Here is a 13,986-nt window from a genome sequence, read left to right as displayed (position 1 = left end):
TGGGCGAAGGAGTCGTCCCCAGTCAGTGATGTATTTAACCAAGTAAGGTTATATCTAAATCTAATATACTTCTGGAAGCGAAGACTAGCTCGAGGGTCTGGGTAGCGTAACTGGTAAGCGCGCCGCACGGCAAGCGGAGGCTGCGGGTTCAAGTCCCGCCCCGGGCCAGTTCTTTTATTCCAGAAGGTTCTAAATTTATTTAATTAATTTTAATTATTAATTTATTTAAGAGATGGCGCCTAACGTCTACCTCAAGTGTCAAATTACTTTATTCCAATCATTTAATTAGCCGTATTATAGCCCGATATTTAGGCGATCGTTTGGTGATGTATTATAATGTATTTAAGATGATTACATTCATCTTGCAAGACTCTCAGATAAAGCATAATTTTTATAAAATCATAAGTAATAACAAACATAATTAAAACTCTGATCACAAGTAAATATATTGTTCCTTCTTTAATCTCAAGAACAGTGTTAGATAAATGAAAGTTGAGACCAGATATGAAAAACTTAGGAGTAGGAGGCCCAGATTAATTATATATGAACTTCCTCACACTAGACCTGAGGTCACTTGAGTTCAATTCAAAAATTTTCTCCAAAATGATGTTACATATATGACCAGCATGACTGCTGTTATCAAGAAAAGTACGATGTACTAGTACAGGAGCAAGATAGTACTAATTTGAGGTGGAGAGTATATATTTTACATTAAAAAATTATTTAAAATTGCAGTCTGGTACTGTAACAATGTCATAATAAGTTTTGTTAGTATTTCATACATTATTGTTGTTATCTGAAAAAATTTGAAATATACATATATGTGAGAATGCGAGAGTAGCAAGCATTTATTTGAAATTTAATTCATTTTATTCAGAACATTTCTAGATTTCTCACTTGATTAACAACTTCCAATGTAATATTTTAGCTATAAAATAGACCAAAAATTTTTGTTTAGTGTGGAAAACAGAAGTAGAATTTCCTTTAGAAAGTTATTATCTACTTTATCTGACAAACATCTGTCTCTTGCATCAGATATGTGTCTGGTCAGACAATCAGAATCCTACAATCTGATTGGTGGTAACTGAGAATAAATACGGGGAAAATTCACGAGTTCGGGGCAGTTTGCAATTAATTCAAATGTGCTATAAATGACAGGCAGTCTACAGAAGAAGAGATTTGCCACACTCGACAGACAGTCCATGAGAATTAGGAACATACCATATTGACAGCAGTCCACGACCAGAAGGAAGCTGCCATAAGAATATCAACAGAGGAGATTTGCCGCTCCAACTCTCCAGCATTCATCTCAGATTCTCCAAGTTTGATCGACCAAGGTATTATCCTTATTTTTAACCGATTGTAAACTCACTCTCTTGTGTTTTACAGGTGTATTCTAATAGACTCAATTTATGATAGGTATATTATGTATCTTGAATTATGTATCTCTTTGTCTTATTTTATTCATTAAATCTTTTTGTTATTTGTTAACCTATTGAATCCCTCTGTTAGTTAAGTACAGACATTCACCCCTCTACAATCAGAACTTACCTGTGACTTCCTCCCCATTCAAATAATAGTCCTCCTACATGCCATCCAGTGACCCTATGAGTAGTCTAATGGTTCTAACAACTAGAGGGTATTACATCTTTGCGCATGATCTCACATATATTTATATTTTATTCAGATAACGACAAATAAATAAATAAATGAAGTTATAAAAGTAATAATTCTAATATAAATATCTAAAGACCAGAAATCTTGTTTAATACAATAAATTTTTCAAATTAATACATACTTTCCATCTTTCACAAGGTTAATCAATTCTTGTTCTATTTTCAATAGCATCATTCTATCCTTTTGGTTTTTATGCAGTGTATCAATTATGAATTGCTGAATATCAATTCCTGTAGATTCCATATATGTTTCTGTGCTAGAATCTGATATAAAATTTACAATTTGAAACGTTTATATAAATGTAAAACTTCAAATATGAATAAAAAATATATTTGTATTATTTTTATAATTATTTTATAATTAAAACAATTAATATTATTTTATCTTTATTATCTACAAAAATATTAAATATAATTTTAATAAGTAATTTTGTTTCACTTGACCTTAAATCATTTTCAAGATCATATAAAACAATCACTTTTATTTATCATATATTTAAAGTTGTAAATAATACATCCAAATATATTTATCTGAATCTAGAAAATAATCTTATACTAGTTAAGTGGTGCATTAACTTTGTCATTGAAACTTTTATGTTACCTCATTGTTAAAGTAATATGAGTGACCTGAAAAATAATTTTCAGATGTATAGGAATTAAATAGTATCTCTTATCATCCAATTCTCTATACATAATTTCCTATGTAACTACATTAACAAAATTAACATATCTTTAATGTTTTTGGAATAAAAAGTATGCAAGGGACTTTTGACTCACCCTGCATACTGTATATACAACAGGCTCTGGATTCAACAGACCAATTGGGAAAAAGTGTCCACTATTGCTAAAAGCCCATTAAGTTAATTGTTTTAAAAGCATAACAATCAAACCTGTATATAGCAAAAATCTGTCATTAATGGAAGATTTTTTCAATTCCTTGAATTTTCTGCAGAAACAATGTAAATTAACCTGTATACAGCAAAACCTGTCCAACACGGAAACAAAAAGGAATCTTGGGTTATACAATGAAAACTTTAGTATCCTCTTCCATGCTGGAAAGTTTTTGTGTACAGCTGTTATTACTTATCACATAAAGATTATTTACTTATAACAGTTGTGAAATTTAACACATTATTACTAATGTGGAGATTAAAATAAGCTTGTAGACAAAAAATACAAACTTTTTATATCATATTTTGTTTGAATAAAATTGAGTCAAAATGTCTGCAGATAAAACGCATATTGGTGATATAATACTTTTTAAGTTTTGTAAAGGATATAATGCCATACAAACAGTAAAAAATACTCATAGTGTGTATGGGAAAGATGCTCTTAAACTTCTAATGTATCAAATATAGTTTGAAAGTTTCGTTCAAAAATTTTGAACTAAAAAATACAAAATGTACAGAGTATCCAAAAACTGTCAACAAAGAAAAATTGCAGGCAGAAATTGTTAAAAATAGACAAATAACAACTCATGAACTTGCAACAAATCTTAGTGTGTCACAGACACATTGTTGAAACATGTCATCCACTTGAAATGGTTGCAAAACACAGTAACAATTGTGTTCCACATGCATTAAGGGGGAATAAACTGAATCAAGTATAATTTTATCTGGCAAAAACAGGCAGCTCTAACATTTCATTTTATTTTTAAATTAGTTACTCATTTTTATCATAGAAAACGTTTTTACTGATGACAAAATTAAATTAATTAAAATAAAAGTTTTTATTATTAACTGAAAATTTGTTCTAGGGGTGATGATTGCTTGGTTGAGTACACATGATTTTGATATACAAGCATTGAGAATTAATCAATCATATTAATCAAGGGATGCCTGTAATAGGTAGCCTCTATATATTGTGGAAACCTATCTACTATGAAAGAACTGCTCAGTCCCTTGAGATTCCATTATAGACAGGTTTGACTGTATTAATAACAAACAAATAACAGTGTATAAGATGTATTAAAATTTTTTTATAATGTACGTTCAGTTATACTCATTGTTGCATATTTTAGTATGCTCTGTCTACAAATAAAAATGAAGATTCTAAATTTTTCCTTTAGGAAAAGCTTTTGACAATTAAATTAAATGTCTATATAATGTATGTATGTATGTATGTATGTATGTATACATATGAATCATGTATATGTATGTATACATGATTCATATATATATATATAATGAATCATGTATATATATATATTTATATGTATACGTACATATACATATACAGTGGTACCGCAGTATACGTCTGCTTTAAAATACGTCCTGTTTGGAGGAAACAAATTTTGCTCGGTATACAACTTAATTCAATTATACATGCTATCTATGATCAAGTAGCACTATCGATGTACTAGACCAGACTAGACGTTCGTGGTGCCATGGTTTATAGCAAGGTTGAGGCCGAAGTTTTAAATGCGAAAACGTGTACGTCAGACATTCAGCGCTGCTTTCCTGTAAGCCTAGAAGTTTGACAATGGTGTTTGGAATGTCAAGCATGATTCCACTGACTATCCAAACACCATTGTCAAACTTCCAGGCTTACAGGAAAGCGGCGCTGAACGTCTGACGTACACGTTTTTGTGTTTAAAACTGCGGCCTCAACCTCGCTTATAACTTTGTTAAATTTCTTCTGATTTTAATTTGTAAGTAAACTATTATTACTTTTATTAATCATGAATTGCAAAAATGCAAATGAAAAGCAACAGAAAACTAAAAAATGACTAGAATCACAATGGAACTNGCATTTAAAACTGCGGCCTCAACCTCGCTTATAACTTTGTTAAATTTCTTCTGATTTTAATTTGTAAGTAAACTATTATTACTTTTATTAATCATGAATTGCAAAAATGCAAATGAAAAGCAACAGAAAACTAAAAAATGACTAGAATCACAATGGAACTGAAAAAAGATTATTGAGAAATATGAAGGTGGCATGCGTGTTCAAGATTTAACTGTTGCATACCGTATTCCATGAACAACAATATCGACAATCATGAAAAATAAAGATATTATTAAATCTGCTAATGTTGCAAAAGGGGTTAAATCAATTTCTAAACAGAGATTGAAGACATTAGATCATGTCGAGAAATTGCTTTTGCTTTGAATAACTGAAAAACAGTTGCAGGCGACATCGTATCAGAAGCAATTATTTGCGAGAAAGCTAAAAAGATACATGCTGATCTCATGAAAAATCAAGCAGGAACTAGCCAGGAAAGCAAGGTGTTTAAAGCCAGCCGGTTTTTTTTTACATGAGAATGGATTAATCATTTTTACATTACTTCTTATGGGAAAGGTTGGTTTGGTATATGTCCTATTCGGTATAAGTCCAAACATCAGGAACCGATTAATGTCGTATACTGAGGTTCCACTGTATATATAATGTATCTCAGATATCCGCTGTATATATAATGTATCTCAGATATCCACTGTATATATAATGTATCTCAGATATCCACTGTATCTTTTGCTACTGACATATACCATAAATTGCAGTATATAAGTCAACTTTTTAAGCCTAAAAAATATTTGAAGTATGTCCAATAAAAATACCATATACAATATTGACATTTCAGTTCTAACTAATCATATATTTAGTAGTTGACTTATAAAGCAAGTATGTTTGTACTTAAGTTTTGAGTTAAAAATCTAGAGACTGACTTGTGTCATAATTTATGGTAACTATATTTTTTTTTGTCTTCAGCATGTAATTTTTAGCTTGTAAATTCTAATGTTTTCTAATTTGAGTTTTTTGTTAATAAGATTTAACATTAAAAAATTTCAGCATTAACCATATACTAAATTTTTAACATAACATACTAAAAACATGTATATAACGTAAATATTTAATGTGCAAAAAATCACTTTCATACCTCGTGAAAGACTAGGAGAAGAACCTTCCATGCTGCCCTGGGTACTTCCTAATGAGCTGCCTTGTCTAACTAACTGATTTGGTTTCGAAGATATCTTCGATTGATTCTAAAAATAAAACAAAAATATTAATTTGAAATAGTTATTATTTTAAATAATTTGATACAATAAACATTTTACTTGAAAAAATTAAAATAATACATTTATACTCACTTGAGAAGAAAACAATGAAGCACAAGTAACACTTAGCATATTAGTATTTGTAGCTATTACATCTGGATCTGGTGGTGGTGAGGTGTCATCATGAACTGCTTGACTTCTTACAAGTAATTTTACTCTTTGATGAGATGACTAAAAAGTTAAAGAAAATTAAATTTGAGAAAAAATTATAAATTACAATTTTTTAAAATATTTTAATATTGCTGGTTGAAATTATTTTTTTCCAATATCCAAACTATTAACTTATCTGTTTCATTTTGATATTTTATCAAGCAAAATATCTAAACCCAAAAAACACATTATAGTAACATTATTAAACTACTTTGTTCAAAAAATAATACAGTAGAGCGTCGATTATCCAAAAAAATTCCAGTCGACAAATTTAAATTTTCGCCAGTGCTGTGGCATTGCAATCTTTGGCTATGTCTTAAGCTACTCAAATATTTTACCTTTTTGATACTAAATTAACTTATGAAGTATAATTTTTTATTGTTTTTATATTTTTCAATATATTTATTTTGTTTGTACAAAATAAAAAAATAATTTTTAATGATACAATAGTCTTCATTAGGCTTAACATCGACAAAAATTCAACGCGAAGCGACATGAAACGGAGAAAAATTTCAACATGGGTTCGGTTAATATATTTTTTCATACATAATCAGTTATCCGAAATATCGATTTTCTGAACAACCCCAGTCCCCAATTGATTCGGATAATCGACGCTCTACTGTACTTCAAAAAAACAAAAAAAAAGTAATTTAAATGTAATAATTTTTATCAAATAACTTAATAAAACTAATAAAATATAAATACTTTTAAATTCTGCTACTGGTCTGACAGTTCTCTTAATGTCTTTTAATCTTTAAATAATTGCTTAATAAGTTTGAAACATGTTATGTTACAAAAAAGTCATCTTTTTTTTTTAATTTACTTGTCTTAAAATTATCATTGGTTATGTTGAGAACTTTAACAAACTTTCTCAATTTTTTTTTCAATGAAATTTATGTACAGTATAATAAATAGATAAATCAAATAATCACACTGTCAATGGAAATATTAATATATATGATCCCCATCTCTCCCCTTCTAAGAAACACTCATATGTCTTATATTGGAGCCACCACAAGACAAATTAAAAAACATATTATATATCACTAGATGGACATTAATAAAGATAACAGTGTACCCAGTTTGCAAGATGTGTTGAAGGATAACTATACATGACACTAAGCTGATGTAAATTTGTTCAAGAACGTAACTGATGTCAAGCAATTTTTTGTACGTAAAACATTGTTTATTAGGCAATTAATTTAAACTCCATAAATAATCCCACTATATATCCTCCAGAATTTTGACTAATTTGTATGATTTAAAACACTAAGCTTAGTTATTATAAAAACTCCCATCCTACCCATCCCCTTCCTTATCAACTCATGCAATTAATGAATGCATTCATAAGACATTATTTTAAAACATTCAAACATTTGAGGTTCATTATGTTCTATGATTATATTTCAAATTATGTTATGTCCTTTTAGTATTTAGTTCTTCAAGACAATATTACATAATGTTGAAAATATTTGAGCATAAAGTAAAATAATTTTTTGCACTATTGTATGTTCTTATTTGTTACTATTATTGGTACAAGTGAGGAGCCTTTAGGTCAAATGCTCCTCAATCAAAAAGATGCATTGTGCACACACAGTTGTTTAATTTGTAACAATATAAATTGGATTTTATTTACACAGAATAGCATTTTATGCACACCATATATAAGATTCAATACAGTCGACCCCCCCTATAACATGGTAGATACGTTCCGTTCTTTATGAAATTGATGTTCTAAGAGTTCTCGAATACATGAGCCAATCACAGCCCGGCACGTATGCAGTTATGGACTATGGCTGTTTGAAAGGTTTTCTTCCATAAAATTAATCAATTCTAGACTAATTCGACTCAAATTTCCAAAATACGTATAATTTTTTGGGAATAATCCATATAAACTATGCTATAAACAAAAAATTGTAGGATTACTTACCGAGCGTGCACCATTCGACAACACCATTGCTTAAGCTTGTTTTCGTTGTGGAGCTTGTCATCGAATGATGCTCGTGTGCTACCTGATAAATTATTTTTTCTGCAAAAAATTTGCTGAACTTTGCAGACATCATTAATATAAATATAATTTTTATGGACATTAAATAATAAATTGTTTTTAGTAGGTTCGCTGCTAGTTTAAACTCAACGGTTTGTACAATATCTGCTATTGGTCTAGATTCGACCAGTCCTGTCGCGACGTTTTACCGAATTATATGAGTTTTTTTAGTGTGTTTGTACGAATACTGTCACAATTTTTTCACTGCCATATAGGAATCTGAACTATATGAACCTGTGTTATGGGGGGTCGACTGTATTTCAAAAAAATATTTTCATGTTGTGATTTTGAATTTCACTAATATTTTTTATATTAGTGACAATATACGTACAAACACGCTAAAAAAACTCATATAATTCGGTAAAATATCATCGCGACAGGACTGGTCGAATCTAGACCAATAGCAGCTNGATAGTGTATTCAAGTTAATAATAATCTGTATTGAAATTTAATTTATATATATTAACTAAATTTTTGCCATGAACGCTTTTGCGAAATTAAAAGCCCATAGAATTTTTAAACAATACGTTTTTACATTAACGTGTAAATAAAATTTCTGCTAAATTAATAAGTACTTTTAATTGTCATTCTTAATATTGCTGTAAATTTCCGAATTCGGACTAATAGGAAGTGAAGGTTTTCGGAGTTTACGAACCTCTGGGTTAGCGGGGTGTTTCCTCCAATTTACCCCAATGATATGGAAAACGAGAAGGTAAGAAATGCAATATAGTCATTTATTATGATCAACTCTATACATAAGTTTAATTGAGTTTTAGTAGGATAATTATTCTGCTGAATTTATTGTTATAGGAAATGAGAATAAAAATGTTCACACCAATACAGTATGCAGCAATTTTAATTATTATCGTGAGAATCTGGAGTTAAGGGATTTATTTTAACAGATTTGTTAAAATATTTAAAAATTATTTTGATAGAAAAATTATCTATCTAAGTTAAAAGAACTTCCTTTTAGTCACAGAGAGAAAACAGTTTAGATCCTTCAAAAGTGATAGTTTAAGTGTGTTGTCTCAATCTTCGATCTGTAAGATCACCTGCGACTTCCAATGCGCATTGAAAGTGTGGTGTGATTTTCCAATAATTCTATTGGATAGAATTCAGTATAAAAGGTGAGAGGTCACCCTCCAACTTGCTCTTGTTGGCACTCTTACTTGGCACCCAATGCTTTAGCCAATGCTCTTATCACTCTCCCAGTTCATCACCTCTGCTCGTCCCAAGGACTCTCCACCTTAGGTAATATAATTATTTTACATAATATTTCTCTCATCAGAATAGAGTTAGAGATTTAGAATTAGATATCCTCACATATTTTATAGTGAAGCTTAATCATTTATGTTTATCATAGTCATCATTTATTTATATATATCAGGGGTTGTCAACCTTTCAGAAGGGCCAGCATGATTCTACCAAGTTTATTATATATGTTATCAAAATTAGTCATTATAACTGACTTCAAAAATGTATAATTTTTGATATTAAGTCATTAACTGAATTATGTTCTTACAAGTGAAGCACTTGCATAACACGTAAATGGAGATGGAGTGCAAACAGATGCGCTTCAAGAGATTCATTTTTAATGCACCACGGCATTCACTGAACTATGAAGTCAATTTAAATGTGTAATTAATAATTAAAATATAATTTTTGCTACATTTCTATTCACTTTGGCACGCGTGCCATAGGTTGCTGACCCCTGGTATATATAATAGTTATAATTTCATATAATAAAAATATAATTATATGCTTATTCGTTCCATTAATTTTATGCCTAATTCCATAATAGGGCCAAATAACTCATGTAACCTACACAATTTATGTAATTCATGTATCTTACATCCTTTAATGTTTAAAATAAACCCTTCTAAAATTCCCGTCAAGTTTAAATTATCTGAGATTAAATATACTGCTAAAATTCGAAACACAAACCTCACAATTACGAAACCAGCACACACCCACCACTCTACAAATGACAAATTCTAAAGGTTTTAAGTTATTTGATTTAGTCCCCTCATTAGTACAGTGCAATGTCAATATAATAAAATTGAGGAAACCATCAAAATAGTTTCGTTATACTGAAATTTCATTATATTGCAATACGATCAAAAAATGCAAGGATAAAAGAAATTTGATGATGATAAAAAAACTTATTTTTTGAAATAAGAAAGTTTTTAAAAATACAATTTATCTATTTAGTACAGTGGGTGATCGGTTAATGAACAGTTCGGATAGTGAACAAATCGGATAACGAACACTTTTGTGAAAGATTTTTATGATCGGACAACAAAAACATGTTCGGATAATGAACAATTTACTGAACAAACAAACATAAGAAATGACAGAAAATAATGAATACTGATTGATTTTCCCTTGTCTTCAGGTAACAATTCAAAACCTTCGGAGCGCAGGAGATGTCAACATCGATGCTCAACCCGATATCGATCAGACAGTATTCTTCCGAATTTTGAAACTCTCCCTTGTAATTCTAGCTTTTTGTTTACCTTTCTGAAAAACAATTTTTTATAGTATTCACAAGACTGTCAGACAGGCACTTGTTAAATTTTGCATTAGGGTTTATTTACGAAAGATGAAAGTTTAACTGTCCCATCGGATATTCATTAATGTTTTAAAACCAAATTTCGAACTTTATCCGGGCCTTGTGTTTAAATATTTTTTTGTGGGCTAGTTGATTTCTGTTCTCTGAATTTTTGTAAGTGCTTTTCTGAACTTTTTATTTAAAAAAGAAACTGATAATATTATAGAGCCTAAAAAGAGGAGTGTCAAGAACTGTGCTCACCATAGCAACCAAGTAAGAAATAATAGCCAAGGTAGAAAGTGCAACAAGATGTCTGATGTTGCTAGGCAGTATAGGTCTACAGTAGGAACAATCTTAGCTATGAAAGATATACCAAGAAGTCTCAAGCTGTTAGTGGAGTAATGAAAATCACATCTGAGAAATAAAGAGCATTTTAGAGCTCATAATGGAACTGAAACTGATCTGATGACAGAAGAACTCCAAGAACTCTCAAATGAAGAATACCAAGAAACTCAGCAAGATGTGTTTTCTTTTGAAAAAGAGGAAGATGAAAGAGGACTAATGTTGACATCTGCTACTAAAGATCTTTTGAAGAAGTGGGAGGATGTCAGAACGACGATCATCCAAGTAACATCCAAACCAGAATAAAGTTCATGGAGTTGGAGATCTCTACAATTACAATACTATTAATTACTTCCGAAAAATCCTGAAGAAAAGAGAAAAGCAATCGACATTGGACAGATTCTTTAATCTCCATAAATGGTAAAAACATGATTAATAAAAATGCAAGACTGCATATATATGTATTTTTACTATTATATATAAATAAACATCGTAAAAAAATATTTATTTTTCTATTTTTTAGAGTCTCCGGAACAAATTAATCAAATTCCCATAAAACCTATGGTAAATCAATAATCGGTTAATGAACAAAGTCTTGGAATGGATTATATTCGTTAACCAATCACCCACTGTATTTATGTGGAACCAAATTTCACATTTTCAGAATGTAAGTTATATTAAATTAGAATAAAATTAAATCTGTAATAAAAAATTATGACAAAATATTATAAGCGAACAACTGAAATAACGATATAGTAGTACAGATTAGTTGGAATTCTGCCTCTCTGTTATTTCTGCTTGAAGCCATTATTTTCTGCTAAAGAAGTCTAATTTTTGTGTGTGTTGTTTCTTTAATAAAAGTCTTTTCAATAAAATTCAGTACTGTGACACAGCATTCTAGTAGGCCTTCAGGTACATCTTTTTATTTAATTCCTTTTTGCATGCTATCTAATTTTTTATTATTCTCTTCCAAAGAAACCTGCTTTTGTTTTTTATTTTTCGCCATTTTTTATCATAAACTTAAACAGAAATAAACTGTAGAGTAATAGCATCAAAACAAAACTATAACTAAAAATAAAAATTAGCATTGCCAGTTGAACTAGACATTAAAATTAATGTTGCCAGACTATTTGACATAATATTCATCATTTACTAATAATGAATGATTTATGCATTTATATATTTCATTATAATGAAACTATTCTTTTGTAATGGACAGCATTTTTGCTATATTAAACTGAAATTTTCATTATAACAGTATTTGTTAAACTGAAACATTTTTGCATTGAGCTGAATAGGAAATTAGCATGAAATTCAAGATATATTTGTTATACCGAAAATTTCATTAAACTGGTGTTTGTTATAGCAACATTATAACGACCATATTTCAGAGTTTTAATAGAAAATAGAAGTACAGCTAAATTAAGACGACAAAAAACTTTTGATTAATTAGGTGAAAAACATTTTCAAACTATTTTACAGTCTATGGGAAATAGTTTTAAAAACATTTCTCACCTATTAACAAGTTTTCAATTGTCTTAATCTAACTGTCCATTTATTTATTTTTGTTTTTATCAAGAAGAAACAAAAGTGTTTATAAGCAATAAAAATTAAAAAGGTCAATGCTAAATTTCACAAAATTAAAAAAGTCTATCTAAATATCAATTTTAAGTAATGATCATTTTTATCTATCATTACAGACAGAAACAACTATCATAGAAAGTTCATCAATCTCAATTACTAGTCTAACATAATTTTTGAATATTTTTTAAAGTTTTATTAACAAATTTATTATTATTTTTTCACTTTATAACAGTTAAATGTTACATTTTCAAAGATTCTATAAACTGAAAAAGATAAATAATACTACTTTGGTTTCTATTGTAACAGTGCAATAATATATTGATATATCAAACAAAACTAATAGATTAAAAATGTGATTTTAAATTCTCCTATTAAAATTCATATAAACTAATCAGTTTTATAACATTCATTTCATTTATCCAAATCTGAATTTCATTCTACAAATTTTGTTCTAAATATAAATTCATGAAAGAGAAGTGCATTGAAAACAAACTATTTGACTTAAAACAACACTGTTTTTGTTAACATAAAATACTTAAATAATTAAAAAATAACTGATTTTTTTAATGAAAAATAAATAAACAAAACAAATCTTACTCTTTTATTTTTCTCTGGTTTTCCACTTTGCGTAGGTCCAGGTGAATATCTAGAACTTGTTTTATTAGTTCTAGATTTCTGTGGACCATCACCATCACTACTTGCATCATCAGCAGTATCAAATCTTCCACCATCATTATCATCTTGATCCAATGCATCTTGAATTCCACCACCCCCTTCTTCTATTTGAATCATAACAGGAGAAGTCACACAATCTATTTCTTCAGACTCAAACTGATCTTGTTTAGCTAAACATGGCGGTCTATTCGATTGATGTTCCATTTCAATATTGGCACAATTGTTGCTGCTATAATTACTTCCACTCTTTATCACTACTATGTTACAGCAAGTTATAGAAATGAATTTTCTTTATATTGAGTATTCTCATTCAATATATCAACTCTTCTAGAAAAACCTAATAATAAAATAATAAAAAAGAATAATTAATAATAAGTAATAATTAAAGTTGATTACTTTAAATTTAAAATGCATTTTCTAGTTTTATAAATTTCAATAAGTATAATAGAAAGCAATAAAAAGTCAAACATAATTATAATTCAACTCATTATTAAACAATCAAAAAATCTTACTGGAACTAAATCAAATAAATAATATAAGTAAACAACGCCTTTTTTAACAGTCCAGCAAAAACATTTAATTCTCTAATAACGTTTTCGACCGATTTTAGCGGCCTTCATCAGTTACTCCAATATCAAAAAGAACAAAGTATTCGAAATTTACGTAATACAAAATTAAATAAAATTAAATTAAACTGCGGTTGTGTAGAACAACGGAAAAAAGTTAAATAAAAATAAAAATGCATAAATAAATAAATAAAAATAAACAAATAAACCCAAATAAATAATAATGCCGTCATCATGGATACATATATTAACTTGTGTTAGTGTAAAATGATTTCCAAGCAGTTGCCAAACCTTCTGCATCTCTGTGATTGATACATTCCGTGGCTATATGCGCTTTATG

At 29.0% G+C, this 13,986-nt stretch overlaps 1 protein-coding gene across 1 annotated transcript in view; it reads right to left on the bottom strand.

The window, feature by feature from the left end:
• LOC111624189 (R3H domain-containing protein 2-like) overlaps positions 1-13,986 on the bottom strand; it is a 282,865-nt gene that overhangs the window by 125,127 nt on the left and 143,752 nt on the right. The window contains exons 6-9 of the mRNA XM_023367000.1: positions 13,003-13,417; positions 5,765-5,902; positions 5,554-5,659; positions 1,799-1,940 (exon numbers count right to left, since the gene is read on the bottom strand). Coding sequence (XP_023222768.1) covers positions 1,799-1,940; positions 5,554-5,659; positions 5,765-5,902; positions 13,003-13,284 — 668 coding nt within the window. The 5' untranslated portion in view covers positions 13,285-13,417. The remainder of the gene's footprint in view (positions 1-1,798; positions 1,941-5,553; positions 5,660-5,764; positions 5,903-13,002; positions 13,418-13,986) is intronic.

This window comes from Centruroides sculpturatus, unplaced genomic scaffold, assembly GCF_000671375.1.
Source record: "Centruroides sculpturatus isolate CEXI.00-Female unplaced genomic scaffold, Cexi_2.0 scaffold70, whole genome shotgun sequence".
Taxonomy (NCBI): domain Eukaryota; kingdom Metazoa; phylum Arthropoda; class Arachnida; order Scorpiones; family Buthidae; genus Centruroides; species Centruroides sculpturatus.
The sequence above is the reverse complement of the archived record's forward strand: the minus strand, read 5'-3'. Positions and strand labels throughout refer to the sequence as shown.